This window comes from Elgaria multicarinata, chromosome 21 (genome assembly GCF_023053635.1).
Source record: "Elgaria multicarinata webbii isolate HBS135686 ecotype San Diego chromosome 21, rElgMul1.1.pri, whole genome shotgun sequence".
Taxonomy (NCBI): Eukaryota; Metazoa; Chordata; class Lepidosauria; order Squamata; family Anguidae; genus Elgaria; species Elgaria multicarinata.
The window spans coordinates 638866-663591 of record NC_086191.1 but is presented as its reverse complement, the minus strand read 5'-3'; the positions used below and the strand labels follow the sequence as shown (position 1 = coordinate 663591).

General features: G+C 46.7%; 1 protein-coding gene across 2 annotated transcripts; it reads right to left on the bottom strand.

Annotated features, from left to right (window-relative positions):
• Window positions 1-885: 885 nt before the first annotated feature.
• On the bottom strand, window positions 886-23819 carry RHBG (Rh family B glycoprotein). Of its 2 annotated transcripts, XM_063146319.1 has the most exons (11): window positions 23556-23638; window positions 20050-20183; window positions 15790-15976; window positions 13528-13678; window positions 11963-12110; window positions 11038-11204; window positions 9377-9514; window positions 8419-8552; window positions 6746-6867; window positions 1919-1992; window positions 886-1790 (listed from the first exon to the last, which is right to left on the bottom strand). In XM_063146319.1, the coding sequence occupies exons 3-11, from the start codon at window positions 15954-15956 to the stop codon at window positions 1710-1712; spliced, it is 1182 nt and encodes a 393-aa protein (XP_063002389.1). In that variant the 5' UTR covers window positions 15957-15976; window positions 20050-20183; window positions 23556-23638; the 3' UTR covers window positions 886-1709. The 2 variants fall into 2 exon arrangements, with proteins under 2 accessions (XP_063002389.1, XP_063002388.1); XM_063146318.1 differs by lacking the exon at window positions 20050-20183 and having other exon boundaries at window positions 23556-23819.
• Between the last annotated feature and the right edge of the window lie 907 nt (window positions 23820-24726).

Genomic DNA, 24726 nt, shown 5'->3' with positions numbered 1-24726 from the left:
CTATTTTTCTCATACTAGTCGCTCGGAGGGTCGTGGTGGCGGTGTCTGACTCTTCTGCTAAGACTCTCGCTCACACTTTGGTTATTTCTTGGCTGTAACCTTCTTCTGACTGGCCTTAGAATCATAGAATCATAGAATAGCAGAGTTGGAAGGGGCCTACAAGGCCATCGAGTCCAACCCCCTGCTCAATGCAGGAATCCACCCTAAAGCATCCCCAACAGATGCTTGTCCAGCTGCCTCTTGAAGGCCTCTAGGGTGGAAGAGCCCACAACCTCCCTAGGTAACTGATTCCATTGTCATCATTTTGCTGCTAAGATCATCTTCTTGGCTCGTTGCTTTGATCATGTTACTCCACTCCTGAAATCCCTTCATCAGCTTCCAATTCACCTTAGAATCCAGTTTAAGCTTCTCCTGTTGACTTTCAAAGCTTGCACAGTCTCGCTCCTTCCTATCTTTCTTCTCATTTCACATTATTGCCCCACTCGTGCTCTTCGCTCATTGAATGCCATGTTTCTCATCTGCCCAAGGGTCTCTACTTCTCCTGCTGGGCTCCATCCATTTTCTCTCGCTGCCCCTTATGCCTGGAATTCTCTTCCAGAGCATTTGCGGACCATGAGTTCAATTATGGTTTTTAAAGCTCAGTTGAAAACTTTTATTTTTTCTAAAGCTTTTAGAACTTGGCTTTGATCTTACTTTTACACCTTTCGTTTCATTGTCCCCTGTGCCTGTGTGGTGCATTCTCTTCCCTTTCTTTTTGTTTTATTAAGATTTTTTTAGAATGTAAGCCTATGTGGGAGGCGTTGCTCTTTTATTGTTTTACTGTGTACAGCACCGGTACATACATTGAAGGTGCTATATAAATAAATAAGTAATAATAGAAACATATTGATAGTCAAGCAAATGTTTCATTAAAAAGTTATTACTAAATATTTCAACCACTCCCCCCCCTTGAATTTACATTTTTGTCCTGATGTTTGTTTGCTCATGTTTTCAAATGGGTCGGCCAAAGATCTCTGTTGGAATTTGCCCCATCTGCAAGAGTGAAGGCCAAGTTGCAATTTTGGCTAAAGACTGCTGGAATTCCACATTGATGGCAGTAGATAGCCATCAGCCTCTCACAATAAGCATTGCAGAATGTAATCAAGCAGCTTATTTTTAATTTTTGCAGCTATAAAATCTGTTGTATAAATTTGTAAAGTGTTGGTGAAATCTATTTATTTCATTTTTCTTTTCCTTTGGTATTATATATTCTAACTTGATGTTGGGTTCAGTTTCCTTTGGTTTAGAACAAACTACTTTCTTGTGGCAATTCTGTTCAAGGGAAAAGTCCATAAAGTGAAAAACAACTATGATGGTGTTATGCAACATGTCAAAGATTTGACCATTTCCTTTTGATTGTTGCATTTGGGGTCTCTCTCCTCCAAAGAGTTAAGAAACTCATTTGAGCATGGCTTACCAGTGCTTAGTCTTCGGATCTGTTTCAATGCACTGTGGCTCAGCTCTTGAACACATTAACTAAAAAGTGCCTCTGTGCATATACAGAATGCATCTCCTTCCTCCACTGATCATAACAGCCAATTTATCACCAAGGATTCCAGCACAGGCATCCCAGAAACTATTATTTTAGGCAAGCACTGTGGTATTTTGACCAAATCCTTTGCTGATGCTCCTCCCTCAACAGATGATGTAGCCTCCTAAATGGAGTTCTTTCAGGCGCTTGTGTCTTTGCTGGCTTCTTGAATGCTGCCAGCCTCCAGGCGCTGAAAGGCATTGTCATGTTCCTCAGGCACCTAAGCAGAATCCAGAGGAGATACACTGAGAAGAGACCAATATACAAATGTCCTATGTAGACTGCAACAGGAAATACTGATGATGACACTGCATTATAATGAGTAAATAGTAACAAGTTTTCAAGTACCTCCCAGTAAATTTGATCCTCAAAGCAGAGAGCATCGGTGGGAGAGCCAAGAATTCTCAACTTCAGGATGACACCTGGGAAAGGAAAGAGAAGAAAATGGGGAGGGTCCAGAGCACCTGTATTGTACGCAGAAGGCCCAAGTCCTGCCATCTATAAGAGACCCCACTGGGTGGTATGGACAAAGTGTCTAGCTTCACCCAGGGCCTCCAACAGCCTGTGGCCCTCAGCTGCTCTCTCTGCAGCCCACCCCAGAGCCGTTTGCCCCTGCTGCCCAGCTGATCAGCTATTAGCTAGGGGTGAAGAATAGACCACTGTAACAGCAATCTGCCATAGCTAGAACAGCTGTGCAGATGGCAGCACCCACAGACAGATTACTGCTCACCTCTGCCTTTTTAGCACTGAAGTGAACATCTGTTTTAGCCATGCCCATATCTTCACAACGCTATCCATCAGCCCACCCATTCTCCTCCTCTTTATCAGAGGTTCTTTTTCTTTCTTTAACCAACCCTCAGATGTGCTCAAAGCTCCTCATATATGATGTTACTTTGTGGCAATCTGTATAATGAACTAGGAACCAGAAGCAGTGGTTGAGGGGTGTGTGGGTGTGGCTCTTTCAACACTTCACCATGACCCCAACCACATGGAGACCTGTTTCACAGCCCCATGGGGCAGTCTCTTAAGCTCCACACCCTGCCTTAGTACATTCTGCATTGCTCAGCAAAGTTGGCACCAAGGTGGACACCTGCCCTTGCTTGAACCACAACAGCCATCCTCAGTCAGCTTGGAGCAAGAGGAGAAGTCCAAAACAGGGTTGGGCTGGGGGGCACATGGCCGACAGGCAGGAAACAGGCCACTGTTAGAATGACTGTCCCTTGACTGATGGTTTTAAAAGGGGTTAGACAAATTCCTGGAAGAGAAGACTATCAATGGCTACTAGTCTCGATGGGCCTGGGCTACCTCCAGCATCATAGACAGTAAGCCTATGTACACCAGTTACTGGGAACATGGGTGGGAGGGTGCTGTTGCACTCATGTCCTGCTTGTGGCTTTCCTGTGGGCATCTGGTTGGCCAGTGTGTGAACGGTGTGCTGGCCCCTGTCTGTACCACAACGGGATTGCTCCTCACTAAATATAAACTTGAATTTTCATTGATTCAAATCTAAGTAAAGAGCGTCACACTGCAGCATCAACAGTGATTTATTTCCTGAATTTTTTTATAGTGAATTTATAAATGCGCACATGCGTGTATACGCATCTATGATGGTATGATGCTATGGAGTAGAGACAATGGAAGCTATACATTTTATATGCGGAGCCCCACAGATTCAAATAATAGACAAACCGGGAGGGGGGAAAGGAACGAGGCAGCAGAATCAGAGAATTCAAACTAAAAGTGGCGCAAAGGAACGAGGCAGCCGATACCTGGGAAATCGGGAAATTGGCCAATCATGTTGTCCTACCCTCAAAGCTCTGCCCACATGTCAAAATGTGACTTAACTCTCCCAAAGACACATAAACATAACGTGGTGCAAACCTGGACGTGCTGCACATTATCACGTAAAAAAATGGTGCTACTTCGAATGGATGGCTGCGTCATGTGTCCTTAAACGCGAATATGCGCATTTAGGTCAAGGTAAACAAGCCATATAGATAAGCCCCTAGACGGGCCCTTGGTCTGATCCAGCACTGCTCTTCTTATGTTCTTATATTTCAGCTTATACTGACCTCCAGTGGCTAGAAAAGGTAAAATGTCGAGAAAATGGATTATTTCAATGTTTTCATAGGGTGTTTCCATGCAGAGCACCAACCTCAAGATTCAGTTTGAATCCCAATTTGGTAATTAGAAAACAGCCCAATACAGCTCAGACCAATTTGACCTGCATTCAAGTCTGAAACTTGATTCAGAAACCCAAATCTTCAAACCTCCCACTCAATATCATTGGAAATCAACCTTTTCCTTTTTGTCAGAACTGGATGGAATTCAGCAGAAATTTAGCATAGCAGTCCCTTGTAAGGGAATTATGCCTGCCACATTTCAGAGAAATGACGAGGGGGGTTAAAAGCTATGCATTAAAAAAAAAAAGGGGGGGGAAACCGCCAATAGTATTTTTATTTCTTTACAGAATTGGATGGAATTTGCAGGCATGCATCATTGCCCCTTCTGAGGAGTTGAAGTCACATGAAAGACGAGTAGCTGCAAGGAGGTTTGTGCAAGACCAGCCTTTACAGTTTGGGGGCTTCCAAACAAGAATGCGCTTTTGATTTACAGCACAGAGATGGGCCTAGTTAAGAAATCTGCAAATTTCAGAAGGGTAAGTAAGATCGACTTACTGTTACGCGCCCCCCCCCCCCTTAGTTGTGTTTTTTTATTTACTTTTTAATTTTTTTTTGGAAATTGGTATGAAAATAGTATATCTCATAGAGGTGTCCCTAGGCAAGAAACCTGCAAAAGGACGGGGGAAGGGATAGAAAGTTACAATGAATGCACACAGTTTTGGTCTGTTTTCTACTCAGTTGGCACCATAGTAGCAGAAAGTGCATGACAGATGTGGAGCACACACAGTGGTGTAGTGGTAAATTCTGAAGTGCAGGCACTCATCATGGCAGTGCCCATGGCCATGCCCCCAAGCAGCTGTGCTGAGCCTTATCCCTAGCACCTATTCTAAAAGTTTTCATCCCCGCCTGAAGCTGGTCCTTAAGTGCCCTTTGGTCACCCCCAGCTACTCTGAGAACTGCAGCTAAGCACAGAGGGAACAGGGTAGGCTGCGGTGGGTGAGTTTGTGAGTGGCAGAGGGCATCTGTGTCCTTGCTCATGACAAGGTGCCAGTGCTGCTGTGCCCTTTTCAGCCCTGGCTCTGCTCCACCATGGAGCGTTCAGTGGGCATAGTACTCCAAAACACTGGGACTGGAGAGACATGTTAAAAGCATCCACTGTGATGGGCAGACCCAAGATTATATCTCTTCTTCTCCCTCATTATTATTATTATTATTATTATTATTATTATTATTATTATTTGCATTTTTATACCGCCCAATAGCCGAAGCTCCCTGGGCGGTTCACAAAAACTAAAACAATTCAAAGTCTAAAACAAACAGTATAAAAACATGAGATAAAATACACATTAAAACGAATTAAAACATACCATACATGATTAAAACATCCTGAAAACATTCTAAAATTTCACTGGATAGGCCTGCCGGAATAGATCAATCTTTATTGCTTTTTTAAATTCTAAAAGACTGTCAAGTTGATGAATCTCCTCCGGCAGGCCATTCCACAGTCTGGGAGCAGCAGAAGAGAAGGTCCTCTGGGTAACAGTTGTTAATCTAGTTTTTGCTAGCAGAAGTGGATTCTTCCCAGAGGACCTGAGTGTGCGGGGCGGATTGTACTGGAGAAGGCAATCCCGCAGGTAGCCTGGACCCAAACCATGTAGGGCTTTAAAGGTAATAACCAACACTTTGTACTTCGCCCGGAAACTAATCGGCAGCCAGTGAAGAGATTTTAAAACTGGTGTAATGTGGTCACCCCTAGGTGTACCAGTGACCAGCCTGGCTGCGATATTTTGGACTAATTGAAGTTTCCGGACTAGGCAAACTAGGCAAACTCATGACTCTGGTGTTTTCTTTATATGTAGAGAGCTTTGGGAGAAATGGACCAATTTTGGGAGACACTCTGTGTCTCAGCATCCCTTTGAAACCAGAATTGTTCAGATTAAGATTTGATACACTTCAGAGGAGCCCCACTTGATTGATTGATTGATTGATTGATTAATTGATTGCATTTTTATACCGTCCGGACATCTCCAAAATCAGATTCAGACATCTCCCAAATCTGTCCAATTCAGTTTGGGATCTGGGAAGCACACCCGTTACTACTAATTACTGCTCTTCCATTGCAAACTGGAAGTGAAATTGCAAGTTAGAGTCCATACTTCAGGGGTCCAGCACTTTTTGGGTGTGTGCATCTGACACGTGGCCAGGTCATAGCCATGTGGGTCATGTTGTCCCCTCCTCTTTACGCACACTGACCTATCACCACACGCATCCTTCTCCTGACATTTTGAAGCAAGTGCTTCTGACAGTCATTTTAGCACCATGACACACACTACGTTTTTGCACTTTTTAAGCAGTGTGACTGCCATTTTTATTAAACTGTTTAAAAAAAGGTAGACGTGTGCCTGCAGCAGAGGGAAAGCTCAGCTTATTTCCATGTAAGCATGGTTATAATCTCTAGTATGAGAAAGTGGCTAGGGCAAGGGTAGGCAATGGCATGCCCTTGGGCACCATCAATGCACCCCTGGACTCCTGTCCTGGTCCCTCCCAAGGTGCCCCAGCCCACTTTTCAGACATTTAAATCATTTTCTTACTGGCAGCTGGAACTGCTGTGATACAGGTTTCCCATTGCAAACTATTTGGCCACTGTGAGAACAGAATGGTTGTTTAATAACTATTAAAGATGAGAAGCCTGTCAAAAAAAGAGGTGGCAACCCTAATTCAGTATGTCAAACCCCTATTGGTTTCCCCCCTCCCTCCCCTGTCTGTTAAGGTGATTTTAGATTGTAAGCCATATGGCAGATTGTCTTGTTTTGTTTTATTCTGTACAGCCCCATGAAAATTGATGGCGCTTTATAAATAAATATTAATAATAATAATAACATGGTTGAATACAACGGGATTCAAATGCAGGCTTTCAAGAGTCCTGGTCCTGCATGGACGAATGTCCGTTGCACTTTCTCCCGCATCCATTTTTTTAAAATTTCAAGGTCTTTTGGTTCTTATCAAAAACTAACTGAAAATTCTCTGTTAATTTTCACCCGTCCCAACTCACCTACAAGGCTTCCACCAATCACCGCAATTCCCAGAGTGACAAATAAGCCAATCAGCTGGAAGACACTTTGGGACACGGCAGTCCGTCCCCTGGAGGCAACGACAGGAAAGATGTCGCTCATCCTGCAAAAGTAACAGGCAAGATCTGACGAGGTGATCTGAACTCCAATGCTGAGATCTAGCGCCGACTTTGGGGCATCAATATGATTAGCTACATTTATATCTTGCAGCTTCCCAAAGGAGCTTGTGGAATACATTGTCCCCACAAGTACCACACACCCCATTTTAGTCTCACAACATCCTTGTGAGGTAGGTTATTTATTTATTTATTTATTTATTTGATTTGATTTGTACCTGCCTTTCTAGCAAGAAAAATGGCATTCAAGGCAGCCTACAATCACAAATAAAATTCGATTAAAACAACAATAAAACAATGCAATAAAATAAGAACAGAAGAAGAGCCATGCTGGATCAGAACACGACCAGCATTCCGTTCACACAGTGGTCAGCCAGATGCCTTCAAGAAGCTCACAAACAGGACATGAGGGCAACACCACCCTCACACCCACCTTCCCCAGCAACTGGTGTACAGAGGGCCTCCTGCCTCTGATACTAGAGCCACCAGGACTAGCAGCCATTGATAGTCTTCTTCTCCAAGAATTTATCCAAACCCTTTTTTAAATCCATGCAAATTGCTTCCTATCACTACATCTTATTTGTCTGTATTTATACTTATTTACTTTTAGTTATGTATTAGGACAAGGTAGGGAAGAGGCATCTGCCCTGGTTTCCTCATCTTCTTGCTAAACTCACATGGGAGTTAACTTGCTTGTATGCTAAAAATGCTTCTTTTTTTACCTTGATGCTTTGGCACTGGGGATCCACATGGCCCATGAGCCAAGCTCCCGTGCAAGCTTGACACTTCAGCTAGCTTTAGCTAGCTTGCCACAACTGCTGCTGTTGTAGCCAATCAGATTTAAATAGCAAGGGAGGCTGCGGCTCAACTACTGGTCTGCATCGGCTTCCAGAGAGTAGAAATCTAGGTCTGTTGAGCTTCCTGGGAAAGAAGATTCTCTATTCAGGGCAAAAGATAATAGTCCCTGGCTCCTTGGAGGGGACAATAGACAGTGGGTAGGTGATGAAGGCAAAGACGTGGTTTGAGCTCCTCTGGGCCTGCAGGAGGTGGAGTCCCTGCACATGTTTTGTGGATTTTTCACTTCATTTGTTTATGTTTGTTTTTAAAACAAAATGAAAAGCTGAACTCCCAACTTGGTTTGAACTTTAGTTTATGAGCTGCCCCATCAGACTGAAAACATGAGCCTACACTTCTTTGTTTCTATGCAGACTCTCCCACTGGCAAGGTCTGTACACAGAGGTCTTTCTCTCCAACCACTTGGGAATCTCTGCTAGAGCAGGGCTGCAAGAACTCAACATTTCTCAATAAAAACATAACAATAACAGAATAAAAATAGGACCCAACCCAAAGGCCTGCTTGAATGAAGTGGTATTTGCTTGCTGGCAGAAGGACGACAGCAAGTCCCTCTGAGAAGACCCTCTATAGCAACCCCAAATGTGCCTCTAAAGGTGGCAGAGTCAGAAGAAGGCTGAGCGGCAAGTTGAACCTGGGCCCAGCACTCTCTCTACTGCCCCACCCTGGCCCTAATAATGACTCACCCATCACCGTAGACATCTGGAGTGGCCAGCGCTGCCATCAGAGCACCAAGGAGGGCACCAAGGATTCCTGGCATGCCATGAAGGTTGTGCACCCCACAGGTGTCCTGGATTTTCAGCCTGGAGGCCAGAATGGGCTGAGAAGGAAGAGACAAGGGCGCATCACATGCAGGACAGTCATGAAGAAGGATGTATGTGATGCCCTGCCTCAAGACAGACAGACAATGCATGGGGATATTCCCACTCGGCATGTCTTGCACTAAGCAGAGGGTGGACTAGTTGGCCTCCAAGACCCCTTCAACGTGATGATGGCCACTAGCCCAGATGGCTTCAAAGGGGGAAGACAAATTGATGGAAAGGGAGGCCATCTAATCCCGCCCCTTCAGCTGGCCAGGCCCAGACTCTGCTGTTGAGCCTGGACCTGGCCAGCTGAAGCAAAACAGGATGAGGCAAGATGCAAAGGAGCGGAGAATGGTGGCCAACTGCACACACTCCAGTTCCAGAATTAATGTTTGAAATTCTGGAATTCAGACTGGGTGGAACTCAAGGCAGAGCCAACCCACAGAAAAAGAAAGGGAGGGAATGGAGGAAATAAACCGACCCTCAGACCAGCCCTCCAATGTAGGGTGTTTTTTAAAAAAAACTCTAACTTAGAAAAAAATACTCCAAATGTGCAAAAGGAGCAACTCCAACCTAAGTTGTTCCTGGAATTTGTTTGAGTATGTACTAAGCTGATATCCTGCCTTTCTTCCCTGATGGAATTCATCAGGCGTGTGTGTGTGTGGGTCCATGGGGCTTCCCAGGCAGTCTCCCATCCAGGCCTCATCTTGCTTGGCTTCTGCTGGTGACTCAACCTCAACAGTTTTGCCAGTTTTGACTGGCAAGTTCAAATTTCCCACATTAGATTTCGAGTCTTAGCCAAGGGGGGAATATTTTTTCAACAACGCACTGAAGAACCTACTGTGAGGAATTTGAAGCCAAGTGTTGACACGAAGCCGGCCAAGACCCCAGCAGCCATGGCACCGAAGGGAGTCAGCATCATCTCGGCAGAGGTGCCCACGATCACCCCGCCCGCCAAGGCGGCGTTCTGAATGTGCACCTGGGACAGATGTCGAGAGGTTAAAGGCTTTGTGGGGGAGGGGGTGTAGGGTGGGCCAGGACGAGCTCCTGGGAAGGGCTGGATGGCATTTCGATTTCCCTTGCATGTTATCACATGATAAACAGCTCCGAGAGACACCATCAAAGGAAGAACCCTGATAAAGGTAGAAAGCTGCCTTATGCTGAATCATCGGCTCCTGCTGCCCCACAGATATTACCAGGTGGCAGGGGCAGGCCCTATTTTTTGTTACCTGTGTTGAAGCTATTCCTGCTTTTGCAGATACTTTGTTCAAATATTTGGCATCAGTCTGCCACCCCTTGAAGTTCCACTGCCTTCATGGAGTCTCTGGAACAGGGATAGGGAACCTCTGCTGAATTTGGCCCACCGTCCAGCATGCACAGGCCTCAGGCATGGGCCTTCCCCAACCCTGGACCCCCCCCCCCCCGCCCCTGACAAGAGAGAAGGGCTGGGTGAGTGGTTTGGTACTGAGGTGCCCTCCTGCTTGCCCAGGCTTGGCTTCCTTATTTATTTATTTATTTATTTATTTAAAAAGTTTATATCCCGCCCTAAATCATTAGGATCTCAGGGCAGCATACCGATAAAAACATACAATATAAAACAATAAATATGCACAGTTAAAAACAAATTAAACCATGATCCAAGTTAAAACAATATATAATTTAAAAGCAGTAAAAGCAGTTAAAACAGTTAAAATTTTGCATTGTTGCTGTTTTTATCTGGTTGAACTTTTATATTGTATTTTATACTATGGTGTTATACTGTTGTTTTATACTTTGAATGTTTTTAATTTTTGTGAACCGCCCAGAGAGCTCCGGCTATTGGGCGGTATAGAAATGTAATAATAAATAAATAAATAAATACATAAAACAATGTGCCAGTGAGTTTAACCATCAAAGGCTTTGTTAAAAAGCCATGTTTTTACTTGGCCTCGAAATGCAATCAATGTTGGCGCCAATCAGGCCTCCAAGGGGAGGGCATTCCACAGTCGGGGTGCCACAACAGAGAAAGCCCTCTCCCTTGTCCCAACATAGCGTATATGTTGCATTGGTGGGATGCAGAGAAGGGCTCCTCCAGCAGATCTAAGGTCTTGGGCAGGCATATATAAGGGTTAGGGTTAGATTTTTTTTCCAGGCCTTCACATCTCTAGTCCTAAGCCTATGGGCATTCAGTCTTTAGCACTGTGTGCCAGTGTGCGCGGGTGAGAGTCCTTCGGCAGCAGCCCTCAGTGTGGGGACAGCAGGGCTACACAGAGCCATATTAGCAGTTATCCTGAGGCAGAACCTTCCTCCATTCAGCCCAGTGTTCCCTGCTCCCAGGGCCTCAGGCAGAGAAAGGCACTTTCCAGACCTTTTAACTTGGGGGTAGCCCTGCAGCGCTGTGCCCACAAAGCACGGGCTGCCCCACTGAGCCTTGGGTCCGCAGACACTGAAAGGCCTCAGAAGGAAGACTGGCAGGGAGCTGCTTCCATGAAGCACCACAAAGAGGCCCTCTGGTTGTCTCACCATGTCCAGCTTGCCTCCTCTGTTCACCAGGGCTGATGTGGCAAAGGTTGCGAGGGTGCTAGCAGCCAGGGAGAAGTAGGTGTTCATGACCGTCCGTTGCTGGTCGTCTCCATGCGCTGTCATGGCAGAGTTGAAGCTTGGCCAGAAGAGCCACAGGAAGAGAGTTCCTGCATGGAGGAAGCGGAGGTTTTATTTCCTGCCTGGCTGCTGTAGGAGAGAGGATGCTGAAACAACAAACCTTTTTGTCTGATGCTGCAGGCAAAGCTGAAAGAAACTGTCACAGCTCCACTCCACTCCCTTGTCTTGTTTGAAAAACTGGGGGGTTGACTGGTGTCCTTTTGCTTCTCCCATCCCCTTTTAAGGGTTCCTTCATTTCTAGCAGGATGCCATGCGTTGTGTGCAGATTATTTATGCACAAGTGCTTTAGTGATGGAAGACGGAAGGAAGTAATGGCTGCAGAGAGCCCCAGTTCTTGGCTCTTTCGCCGGCAGCAGGAGGCCGGCGGGGAGGTGGGTGGCGGCGGCGGCAAGGATGTGGCCGGATTCCCCAGCCGCCGCCGCCTCCGCCTCTTCCAGGCAGGATCTACACAATCGTTTTCGGGGCGCACTGGAGGCGCACGCAAGCGCCTTCAGTACGCAGTGTAGATCCTCCCCGTTATATTTAAACACACTCATCTGTTGCTAGTTTGGCCCCATACTTTGGTGTTTGCCTTTAAACACATCTCCACCCAGCTCTGCCTCCCTTTCCTTCTCCATCAATTTAGATTGTAAGCTTCTTGCGGGCAGGGATTTTTGGATTTATTTGTGGTTATTGTTATGAGACTCTAAAAGTACCATGAACATTGATGACACAATATAAAAGCAACAGCAACAACTACTACAACTCTATCTTTGTATTTACAATGCTGAAATTTTAAGCCTCTTACCAATCATAGCAAAGAGATCCGAATGGTAGGTGGAACCTTCCCGTTGTTGACTCTTGTCCAAGTGGGATCGGTAAAGAATCCGGGAGACCATCAGTCCGAAGTAGGCCCCAAAGGTGTGGATGGTCATGGAGCCTCCTGCATCCTTTGCCTGAGCCATGATGTAGGAGACAAGCATAGAAAAAGAATGACTTATAAAGCACTCGATATCCGATTTTATTGTCGGCACATTTTTAAAAAATGCTGATCTATTTCAAATTATTTTTTTCTCCTGTTAAGCAGTGTGAAAAATGGATAAACTGACTAACCGGCATGGAATTGGGACACATCTCAAGGCCAATTACAGAGGAGCTCAGACTTCCACCACCTGGTCCCCTCTAGATGTGTTGGACTAGAATCTGTGAGGGTCTACCTGGCCATGTTATATTTTCAAACATGGGGGATCAAATGTTTACCCCTTTCTAGGAGCAGCTCCAGGTCCAGCCTGTAATCATCACATGGCCTGTTATAGCCTAATTTGGCCTGTTAGAGCCTAATTTGAATATCTGGAAATCCCACTCACCCACCCACATTTTCCTTCTTGGGACTCTGAACATGTAGGCACTGTGACTTCACCACTGAGTCAGCATTTCCCCCTCCTGTTCCACCCCAACCTGCTTTTTGCTATATCTTGCCTGATGAAGAAATCTTGAGATATTTATTTATTTATTTATTTATTACATTTTTATACCGCCCAATCTCTGGGTGGTTCACAAAAATTAAAACCATAATAAAACAACAGGTTAAAAGCACAAATACAAAATACACTATAAAAAGCACAACCAGGATAAAACCACGCAGCAAAATTGATATAAGATTAAAATACAGAGTTAGAACAGTCAAATTTAAATTTAAGTTAAAATTAAGTGTTAAAATACTGAGAGAATAAAAAGGTCTTCAGCTGGCGACAAAAGGAGTACAATTAACCCTCACGGATTAAAAGCTTGTATATTTTTTGTGAGCTTTTGGTTGGCCTAATATGAGCTTTGGAATGCCTCTTACAGCTATTCTTGTGTACATGAAACAAGTGTGACTGCCAGAATGTGTCCCGTAATCCCCTGAAACATACTAGCAGGGGATTTCTGGAAATCACTGGTATGTTGCATACATAGGCCTAATCTACACCAAGCAGGATATAGCACTATGAAAGCGGTATGGAAGCACTATATGGTATGTGTCAATGGGCCCCAACAGTTTTCAGTGCACTTCAATACCGCTATAAAGCAGTACTGTAGCTCCTGGCTCTTATATACCACTTTCATAGTGCAATATCCTGCTTGGTGTGGATTAGTCTGTAGACAGACAGGTACAAATCCCCACTCAGTCGCAAAACTCGCTGGGACCTGGGTGAATAATTGGGGCTTATTATCACTGCTTCTCCTCACAGCAGAATCACTGTGCAGAGAAAGTGGGGTAAATTGGCATGTATGCTGCCCCCCTCCCACCCATTTGTCCTGCATTTGTGTTGAAGAACACAAATGCAGGACATAACTAAAGTAAGTGAACTAACGTTTCATGCAGTGACTCACCCCAAGGAGGCTGAGCAGGATGTATTCATTAATGCCAAAGAGTGTGACCTCCCCCCAGGTCAGCAGCAGCAGCTGAGCAGGGCTCGTCTTGCCAAGAAGGGCTCCAAAGGATATGAGGACGGCCCCGGAACAGAAATCGGCATTGATCATGCTGGCAGGGAACAAAGGAAGCCACAGAGCGGCGTTGAGGCTGTAAGCCTGGGTGCACTTCCATGCAAACATATCCCATTCAACCAGTAGGAACCTTTCAGAAATGGTGTGTGTGTGTGTGTGTGTGTGTGTGTGTGTGCAAGATCAGGCTGCAGGAGGCCTGGGTGGACCCCTTTCAATGGTCCCCTTTCAAGTCTGAAGAAACTCTTCCTGAAGGTGCGCTCCAATTGGCCCAGCACCTGCTTTCTGGCTCCTGTCCCCAGTAATTCACTGTCTTTGTCTTGTTAACCAGAGATGCTTACATCGTTCCTCATCCTCTCCCTCTCCCTGCTCCTCACGGTTTCTAGGAGATGCTTCTCTGGATGCATTGGGCCAAGTGTGCGAATGGGTGTGTGCACAGGATGATTTGGAGCTGTCAGTGACAGTGTGAACCACCCTCCCCAGCACACCTTAGTGTCCAGAACAGGCACCTGGCTCTTGGTTGCTCAAAGAGAGCAGAAAAGGGTTCTGCAGAGGGAACAAAACAACATACAGCAGGAGAAGCAGAGCCTCATAGGTAGCCTGGAGGAGAGTCAGCTACAGGGGTGCCAGAGGGGGGCGTCCAGCGCAGACCTCTTTCAGCCTGAGACCCCAATTCCTCTTCGGAGAGGCTCTCCATGGTGGGCAGGCAGGGCGGAAGGCAAAAGGGACTGGGACAAAGGCAAAAGGGGGCAGGCCCCAAAGAGCCAAAAATGCCGGCATCCCACAGCCTTCATCACAACCTTTTAAATTGAGGGGAATCTGCACAAAACCTGGAAAACCACCAAACGACCATGTTTGGGGGGATGTGTGTGTGGGGGGGCACCAGAAGGGGGCCTGGCCACCTGGGGAATTCCTGCCATGGGCAGATTTTGCTCCCAAGAGGACAGGATTTGTCCCACAGACAGACCTGAAGTTCTGTACCCTGTAGCAGATGGAGGGTGTGTGTCTCCTAGTGCTGTCACCTAGGAGGCCTGGGGCACCTCCTCCATCTTTCCCCCCTGCATGGATTTTCAACAGTAAAGAAACAGACAGAAGAAGGGCTAGGAAATGTGAGGAGGTTATGATGACTGGATGATGACAACATCTGGGACCCCCCCCAACACATTCCATGAATGAGGCAGGGCGCCAGGAACGCCTCATCTGGAAGGACCCCCAGTTTTCACCTGTGAAATGTTGGAGTGTATACAATGTGCAATCATGGAGGGAAGGCTGGGTCTCGATATTGTGTTCTGAAAACACGGCAACTACACACGCGTCCCTATTTTCACTTGTGAAATCCTGGCCTGTAGGAGTACCCCCTTCGTGCCCCCCCCATCCCACGTCTGGCCAAAGCCATCCTTCTCAAAACCTGCCACTGGCAAGGGCCAGCTCAAGTCATGAAGGCGGAGGGAGGAGTTGAAACCTGTCTCCAGAGAGTGGCTGAATAGAACTGAATGCCGCTTCTAGGGCTGAATTAACCCATCTGATTAAAGAGAGGAAGGAATATTTAAACTGCCCTGAAGGCAAATGGGCTCATAAACATTCAGAATCTGAGATCCGGGGCAAGATATTTCTTTAGACATTTTACACAGCTAAAGGCCAGGGTTAAAATTGTATTAAGCTATGTGGTGATGCCAAGGTATGGGCAGTATCTGAGCTGATATTTTTTTTACATAAGAATTGTATTAATCCAGGGAGGTTGTGGGCTCTCCCACACTAGAGGCCTTCAAGAGGCAGCTGGACAACCATCTGTCAGGGATGCTTTAGGGTGGATTCCTGCATTGAGCAGGGGGTTGGACTCAATGGCCTTGTAGGCCCCTTCCAACTCTGCTATTCTATGATTCTATGAGAATTTGGGAGGGGAAAAGAGGAGAGGTGGCTTTTGGATAACCGAGGTGAAGAACACCCCACTTCAGGCCCAGACTTCCCATTCTTCCACTTCTTGGTTGCATTGTGGCCGGGGGAGCCTTTCCAAGATGGCACCCATTTTTCTTGAAATGGCTTCTGAAATGAGCCCTCCGAAACAAAGCCATTCTCTGATCCCCTTTTCAAGGCCAGCACAGGAAGTCCAAGGCCTGTCAGTATGGAGAGAGAAGCAGCCCCTGTGCTCACCTTTCTATTCCCACGTGGATTTTGCCATTGTGGAAGGAGTGCAAAAAGCCCTGGGTGAGGATAGACCACTGGATGGCAAAAGCAGCTATCAAGAAGTTGAAGCCCACGGCGCCAAAGCTGTAGCGTTTCAGGAAGGTCATCAAAAAGCCAAAGCCGACGAAAATCATGACATGGACATCTTGGAAGCCTGGAAGGGGGGATTGGCTAGTTTAATATGGGAGAATGCAAGATCCTTGTCCATCTGAGCGAGGGGGATTTCATATGAGCTGCTGGTCTGACAAGCAGAGGTTGAATGTCTCCCCTCTTGCCTCGTACCCAGAAGGGCCTCCTAGTGCAGAGCTTTGTGTGCTCAGCTGGCCTCCAAGGTTGAAATGTCCACATGCCGTGTATGCATAACTGGGTTCAAAGAATTTCTACATTAGCAAAAGTTGATATGCACGCTTGATAAGATGCAACGTGCACGTAGAAGCCCTTTTCATTCAGTAAACAGCACATTTTGTAATAACCTTGTAACTACTTTAGCGTGGGACTGCCCTTGATAACTGGGTGAAAGATTCATCTACTGCAGAATGTGGTGGCCCATCACCTAATGGAGATGATGGGATGCCAAGAGCAATCCTTACGTTACACCAGGGTGACACAAGCTCCATGCTTATTTCAAGGGTGCTGGGTGAGAGTTCTGAAATGTGGACAGGGTTGGGGGGAGTATTCAGAAACAAACATGTCCCCCAGTTTAGGAAACACGTAGCCAATATGAGCTGAGCTATCCTAGCCAAAGTTTGGTCCTGACTTATATTGCACTTACCCTATGCCAGCAGCCCCACCCACTTCCCAACACGTATGCATAGGAAAAAGTGGGGGGTGTTGCCAGGAGCAGGGAGGGCTTGTGGCAGCTGCGGAGGGCTCACTTTTAAGGTCTGGATGTTGATGCAGAGCATCTATGGCCATCTGGGGACCTGCAGTGTCTTCCTTTTCAGTTCTTTGAAGCAGGGGATACTGGAGAGCAGCCCATATTCCCACGCGGCCTCCCATTCAAGTCCTAACCAGGCCCAACCCTGCTTTGCTTCCGAGGTAAGATGCAGGGTGTTTGGGCCATAAACTGGCAACCCAATTTCTTTGTATGTGCCTTGGAGGATACTGTAGGGCCAGCTCACGCCAGTCCTTTTCCAGCTTCATTGGCTGCCAGTCCAGGTCCAGGCCCGATTCAAAGTGCTGGTATTGACCTTTTCTTCTGTCGCCCCCAGATTGTGGAATGGCGTGCCGGAGGAGATTCGTAAAATTAACTCTATGTGTGATTTTAAGGCAGCTTTAAAGACTAGCCTTTTCATAGAATCATAGAATCATAGAATAGCAGAGTTGGAAGGGGCCTACAAGGCCATTGACTCCAACCCCCTGCTCAATGCAGGAATCCACCCTAAAGCATCCCTGACAGATGGTTGTCCAGCTGCCTCTTGAATGCCTCTAGTGTGGGAGAGCCCACAACCTCCCTAGGTAGCTGATTCCACCGTCGCACTGCTCTAACAGTCAGGAAGTTTTTCCTGATGTCCAGCCGGAATCTGGCTTCCTTTAACTTGAGCCCGTTATTCCGTGTCCTGCACTCTGGGAGGATCGAGAAGAGATCCTGGCCCTCCTCTGTGTGACAACCTTTTAAGTATTTGAAGAGTGCTATCATGTCTTTTCCGGCAGGCCTATCCAGATCAATGTTAAATCATGATTTTTTAAGATGTATTGATTCCTGTTCTATTGTTGTTCCCCGCCTCGATCCAAAGGGAGAGGCGGGTAAGAAATAAAATTATTATTATTATTATTATTATTATTATTATTATTATTATTATATGGATAGCCCAGGCTATATGAAGGAATGCCTCCTCCCATATGTACCTGCCCAGACCCTAAGGTCATCTTCAGGGGTCCTTCTCCGCGAGCCCCTGCCCAAGGAAGTGAGGCAGGTGGCTACCAGGAGGAGGGCCTTCTCTGCTGTGGCACCCCGGCTGTGGAATGAGCTCCCTAAGGAGGTTCACTTGGCACCTACATTATATTCTTTTAGACGCCAGGTGAAGACCTTTTTATTCTCCCAGTATTTTAACAGTCTATAAATTAATTTTAACTTTGCTGTTTTAAATTTGTATTTTAAATTTGTATTTTTGCATTGCTGCTGTTTTTATCTTGGTTGTGCTTTTATACTGTATTTTATATTATTGTTTTATACTTCGAATTGTCTTAATTTTGTAAACCGCCCAGAGAGCTTCGGCTATTGGGTAGTATAGAAATGCAATAAATAAATAAATAATATTTCACCATTCAAGACAACTTCCTATCACCTGAGGAGGGACTTTGCATTTTGAGGGCTCTGCTCCCACCAACAACTACAAAATGCCATACAATTGGGCTTCAATTGACTTTTTTACCCAGTAAACCACCCAAAATTAATCTCACACTTTGCTCAAGACTGCCATGTTTCTTTCTTTACTTTGGCTCTCTACACAGTCGGGAGACCAAGTGCTCTGCTAAGCCTAGGGGTGTTGGCAAGGCAACCAGGGGAGGTCTGGGTGGAGGCAAGAAGGTGAGGCCTGCGGGCTGACCTGGGGAGGCAGAGAGAGAAAGTGGGAGGGAGGGGGGTCTATAGGTGTTTTGGATGTCTTGTGTGTGAGTGTGTGTGTGTGTGTGTGTGTGAGAGAGAGAGAGAGAGAGAGAGAGATGGAGATGGAGAGTTTGGAGGACGTGATCCTAAACAGAGAGAGAGAAAGGATCATAGAATCATAGAATCATAGAATAGCAGAGTTGGAAGGGGCCTACAAGGCCATCGAGTCCAACCCCCTGCTCAATGCAGGAGTGCCTGGGCTGAGTGTAGCGTGTGTTAGGAGTGTGGGGTGAGAGAGTTTGGGGATAATCCTGAAGGAGACATAAACGGGGTTGAAAGGGGTGGCTTTGTTTCGGGGCTCAGTCCCCACCTCTGCCTTGTAGTCAGGGAGGGTCTCAGGAAAATTATTTGTATATTAGCTTCACCAGTTTGCCTTTTTGTGAAACGCATGCTTTGAAATGGGCCATGCTCACCATCTGGTGAACAGACATCTCACCATGACAGCCATTTTGTGACAGAGCCCCTGACACTTTCTCAAGATTCTAAATGTGCCCACTGGTCCAAAAAGATCAGGGCCCCCTGCAATAGGGCCAACTCAGGACATTTTTCTGACTGAGGCAGAACAGCAAATAATGCCCCGCCCCTGGGCCAAAGTGCACAGCACCCAAAGCCAGCCAGGTTTTTTTGGCAGCCGAGGCAGAAAATCCCCCTAGGCACTGTTCCCCATCCATGGCAGTAAAAATGCAGTGTGAAGCTATTAAAGCCACCTTGGGAAGATTCTGCTCTTGAAAGGCAGCTAAGAAATGATTAAATGAAATAGCTAATAATCTGCTACCCTTTCCGGGTAAACTCTGCTGCCCAAGACAGCCAGCTCACTCTGCCTAATAGTAGGGCCAGGCCTTTGCTGATGCCACCACGAGCCGCCTGTACCTGACGTCCCAGTCACTGCATGCTCCTTGCAAGGGTGTGTTTTAGACAAGAGTGTGGGGTGGCCAGCCAGGGCTGGTGTGGAACTTGCCCAGATGTGCCAGCATTACAAAGCCTCTGAGTACAACCCAAGCTTTTCCTGATAATTCTCTGAGAAAAGTCAGGAAAACTGAGCTAACAATGGGTTACTGCTAATCATCTCTGACAGCACTTGACACAATCCTAAACAGCTTGCCTTAGAGCATAGATGCCAGACCTCAGACCAGGGGGCCAATTCATCCCTCTGGTGGCCTCAATCCCACCCTCCAGAGTTCCCCAGAAGCCCCTCCCTTCCCCTGAAGCCCCACCCCCTTTCCCCCAAATGCAGAAGGTTTGGTGGTTTCCTGTCTTTTGTGCAGCTTTTTCCATGTCTTAAAAGGCTGAAAAGCCCCTCTTAAGGTCTGTTACCAGCAGTAAGAGCTTTAAGCTACAATACACTGGTGATTTTGGGGGGCCCCTTTTGCCTTTGGCCTCGCCCACCCCTGGGATGTGCCTGCCCCCCCCCCCGATTTTCTCCAAAATGGAATTCAGCCTTCAGGCTGGAAGGGAACTTAGATTAGAGACTAGTGCTGAGCCAGGAAATGTCTTCAACGTTCTTTCCCAACCATTCCCATTCAATCTAATAGACAAGAAATTGCTTTCCAAAAAAATTAAAAGGAGAAGAAAATTCCAGACCATTTTTCATGGCTGGGGTTCATGGTTCTTGTGCTTACCTTACTTACAAAGTTGCCGGGCAGAGTGTGTGAGTGTCCTGTCTTACATTGTACAACCTTCTGTTGCTGTTCTCATGAGATCACTGTAACTGTGCTTTGACTCATCTTCCCATAACACAAAGGAATGTTGCTGACTGGTACAGAAGCAAAATAACAGTTTGCTAGCTTAAAGGCAGAAAGCAGCCATTCAACCAGAAGCCTTTGCAGGCAGCCATGCTTTACAAGCCACCAGGCCAAACACAGACCAAAGCCAATTTCCTAATACTGTGGATAATACCATGACGTGCTTTCCTTCCCTGGTTGTGAAGATGGCCTGGGGAAGCTGTAACACTCCCTCATGATAGCCTTATTTAAGGGCCTGTGAATATCCTGATTGCACCTGTATTCTTTCTTTTTTTTCTATAGCAACTATTGAGCTGACCCACTCCAGTGGTTCCTCCATGTGCTCAACTATCCTTAACTGTTCCATGTGATGGAGATCATTCTCCACTTGAGGCTTCTGTGTTAGGAGAAGACGGCGTGGTGCATGCAGCACAAGGATGGCATGTTCTGATAGTTTGGCCCTAAAATATCCTCGTAGGCACCCCACGCCCTTCAGCACATCTGGAAACCCTTTCCTAACCAACTAGTGCAAAGCCCATGTCAACATGGGAGGTAGCAGTCTGAGGGCGAAACATTCTACAAACTCCAGTAAGAAAATCTCTCCCATTGGGAAGCCTGAGAGGAGTTGGACTTCGATGCGGGTGATGAGCTACCAATGCCTCCTCGGCTTCGTCTGGCCTGTTCCACGCCTGCTCCAGGGCCACGTCTACACAGCGTTCCGAAGGCGCCCCAAAGCCCCTTGAGGGCACCCCGAAAACGCTCGTGTAGCACGTACCTTAATCGTCCCTAGAAGAGGCGGAGGAGGAGGCGTGCTTCGGCGGCGCAGACTGCGGGTGGGCTGCTCCAGGCTCCCTTTCCCTTTAGCCAGCAGGCCCTGCGAGAGCTCCCAGCAGCGGGGCTGGGTCATGGGAGGGAAGAGAGTGGACGGGCGAGGAAAGGGGAGGGCGCCTCCCATGCCCCTGGGACTGCGCAGGGGCCTCTGGCGGCGGCGGCGGCCCTTTCCTCGCCCGTCCGCTCTCTTCCCTCCCACGACCCAGCCCCGCTGCTGGGAGCTCTCGCAGGGCCTGCTGGCTAAAGGGAAACGGAGCCTGGAGCAGCCCGCCCGCAGTCTGCACCGCCGAAGCACGCCTCCTCCTCCGCCTCTTCTGGAGACGATTAAGGTACTACTACACGAGCGTTTTCGGGGCGCCCTCAAGTGGCTTCGGGGCGCCTTTGGAACGCTGTGTAGACTTGCTCCTGGAACCATTCTGGCTCTGCTCCAGTCCAGGCTGGAGCAGAGCCAGGAAGAGCTTCATGGGGGCTGCTGCTTCCCAGCCCTCAAGTTGTTGTTGATGTTATTATTAACAGTAATAAAAATTATTATTTTAAAATTATTTTAGCCTGGCTGGAAAGAAAGCCCCCTTGCAAATAGAGACATTTTCAGAATGGAATCAGGGAAGCAGCAACCATGATATGCTGATGGGGGACCCAAGATCTCACCCTAAAAGGAAAGGGGCCTTCTCTTTCCCTGGGGAGAGGGCAGGAAAGACAGTTGGATGTGGGTGCCAGAGCAGAGGGGGAAAGATGAGGCCCATTTGTCAGAGGGGTGATACTTAAAGATAGGAGGATGAGGCGATCAGAAGCATTTGTGTGGGGGTGGGGGGTTGCTAATTCCAATTAACATTATCGCCCGTTCATTTCTTTTTCTTAGGAGGGGTGATGTTGTTCTATTCATTAGTAAATCATATCCCCCTCACATTTACTTGGGGGGTAGGTGGGGAAGGGGCAGAGGTGGCCCCGGAGGGTTTCTATGGCAACCATGGGCTTCTTTTCTCGCCTCTGGGAGGCCACATTTGCCCTTATCCAAGTAAGGTGACAGCCCCACCGCATCATTCTCACCCACATTCCCTTACCGCCGCCTCCTCCTTCCCTCCATTTTATTTATTTTTACATCAATAATTTTCCCTTGGTAATTTCCAGTTATGGGAAGTCTTTATGTGCATATGCAGTATTTAGAGTGCTTGAGGGGAGGATGGATAAACGCAGAGGCGGGCACCATCTTTGTCTCTGGCAGAGAGGCTTCACTTGTTAACATGGCAACAGCAAGAAACACCATTTTTTACTTCTGGCAGAGAGGCTATTCTTATTAACATTGTTTGGCTATTAAAGATCGAGCTTTGAACTTTTCAGACTTTCAAAATTTTCTGCACATCTACACAGCTCAAGCTTCAGTTTAAAACAAAAATCAGCAAAATTGGGTTGGAAGATCTCGAGTAATAAGCCTCACACCACCTTATTCATATGTAAGATTCTGCTGTGAGAGGTCTGTTTGTCATTAGAATTTTTCAAGGCTTTCAGTCCCAGTACTGGTTTTGCAGGGGTATTTACCACAAAGAAATTAGAAGATTGGTATCTGTCTTTGTATGTGCTTTTAGCAGAACATCTTTTTACTATACTGAGTGTATCTTGTCAAGTGCTCTGTTCCAGGAGGCCTCAGCTAAAAACCTGAAAATAAAAATTGTAAATGACCCTGAGATTCCCATCTTTGATGCTAAGTTTATTTTTTTCAGCCCCCTCAGCCATAGGCTTGGGTAACACTAATGATATGCTACAACATGTTGTTGTGGTGCCCTACTTGTGTGTGTGTGTGTGTGTGTGTGTGTGTGTGTGTGTGTGTGTATATATATATATATATATATATATATATATATATATAATCTTTTTGAATGTTGTATGCAGCTATTTTTCTTTATTCATTAAAATATTTATAAATGAGCATTCAGCTCATTTTTTTGTTTCTCCTCCATTAAGTAATTGATGCACACTTGAGCACTGAGAAAGCACTGCAAAAATGGGATTATACATATGGTTGAATCGAGACTCTTTACATGGAGATTCTTTACTGACACGCAGAAGTTCACACATTTTGACATACGTAATATACTGGTGTGCATGTAAAACATCATTCAAAAATAACGATGCAGTCATACACATGACTGATTTTGGGTGGTGATGGTAGTATTTTAGCAATGCACATAACTGCATGCACACTGTTTAAAATTCAGAAATACAAAATGGAACAATGGAGAATTCATGTCACTTCAGAAACAGATGATTCAGAAGAACTCTAAAATCTGGGGAGAAATTAAGATGAGACTTTTGGAAACATCTCTAGGAAAGTGTGATCCTCCTCGGGTGGGATTGTTGTGCAACCCAATTGTGGCTCAGGACTCACCAGTTCAAGCAAGGATGCATCCTGTTTCTGCATGATGTGGGATTTGAAGGAGAGTCATCCCAGCTCACCACACTCCCCTGCTCTAAATATCTCCTCCAAACAAGGCACACCATACAGTGGAAGAGGGAATGACTCTGCATGGAGGGGGCTACTCAGAAATGGCTCACGCAGGACGTGGGAGAATACTTACTTGGATAGCGGCTGTAGAATTCGTTGTCTTGGTGGCTCGTGTTGTGGAGCTTCATCTTCTCATGCCACAGCTTCGCACTTGTTTGGTCATCATACTGGACAAAAACAGCAAAGAGGAGTATCGTGAGGAGCTGAAGGAGAGCACAGAGCAGTGGCAACTTGAGCCTCAAATTGGTGGTGTGGCCGGACATGGTGTGAAGTGGGAGAGGGGCATGAAGAGCCTTGCAGAGGAGAGTGAAACCAGCAGCAGGGATGGCTCTGCTCCTAACCAGGAGCCCCAGCCCCTCCTCCAGGTCAGTGAGTTCCCAGGGAGGAGCCACACCTTCCTATGCGGAGGAACTGTTTGCTCGGTTGCCTGGCCCTGGCAAGGATCCATGGGTTCCAAGGGAGGAGTTGGGGAAATGGCGCTGGCAGCCAGAGAAGAGCAGCTCCAAAAGGTTTACATGCCAGTTCCCTGGTTCTCTGCCAGGGCAGTCAGCCTGAGTCATACTACCACTTGCCAGCTTGTGACACTTGGGAGATGATGCTGAACTTGGTTATCAACTCACAGTTCTTTATTTGCATTGAAGTTCAAAACACAGCTCATTCAGCAAAAAAATAAAGCACTCAAGTTTCTGTGCCCCTGCATTCCAAACTAAGCTTTGGACTACTACCCCATATCCTCTGTCTCAATGACTGGGGTCTGGCTCACTGGAGAGCCACAAAATTCCCTCCAATCAAAACTGCCAGTTCTGTACAAACCTCTTTAATGCGTAATGAGTCCAGGTGGATAGCGTGACCATATGGAAAGGAGGATGGGTCCCCTGCATCCTTAACAGTTGCATAGAAAAGGGAATTTCAGCAGGTGTCATTTGTATGCATGCAGCACCTGGTGAAACCCCCCTCTTTGTCGCAACAGTTAAAGCTGCAGGAGCTCTGCCCTCTTTTGTATCTGGTCGCCCTAAATTACAGCTCTGGGGGCTTGCATCCCACAATAAGCTCTGAGCTACCACAGATCCAGCAGTGTCCTTTAGGAGGTAGCATGGAATCAGGTCCAGCCCAGCACTTTGTGTGGTGCATGACAAAGTCTTGCAGGGCACCCCTCACCCATGCCAATAACAGATAAAACAGGTAGAAAAGCAGAAGGCACTGGGTCTGGGAATACCATGACAACAACATATTGGTTGGGTTCA

What these genes read in the sequence shown, in the direction of transcription:
- RHBG (XM_063146318.1), bottom strand. Translation starts at nt 23,745, where the DNA reads ATGTCCGGCCACACCACCAATTTGAGGCTCAAGTTGCCACTGCTCTGT. An exon ending in ATCCACGTGGGAATAGAAAG is followed by an intron (nt 13,679 to 15,789) that starts GTGAGCACAGGG and finishes GTTCCCTGCCAG; the next exon opens with CATGATCAATGCCGATTTCT. An exon ending in TCCTGCTCAGCCTCCTTGGG is followed by an intron (nt 12,111 to 13,527) that starts GTGAGTCACTGC and finishes ATCATGGCTCAG; the next exon opens with GCAAAGGATGCAGGAGGCTC.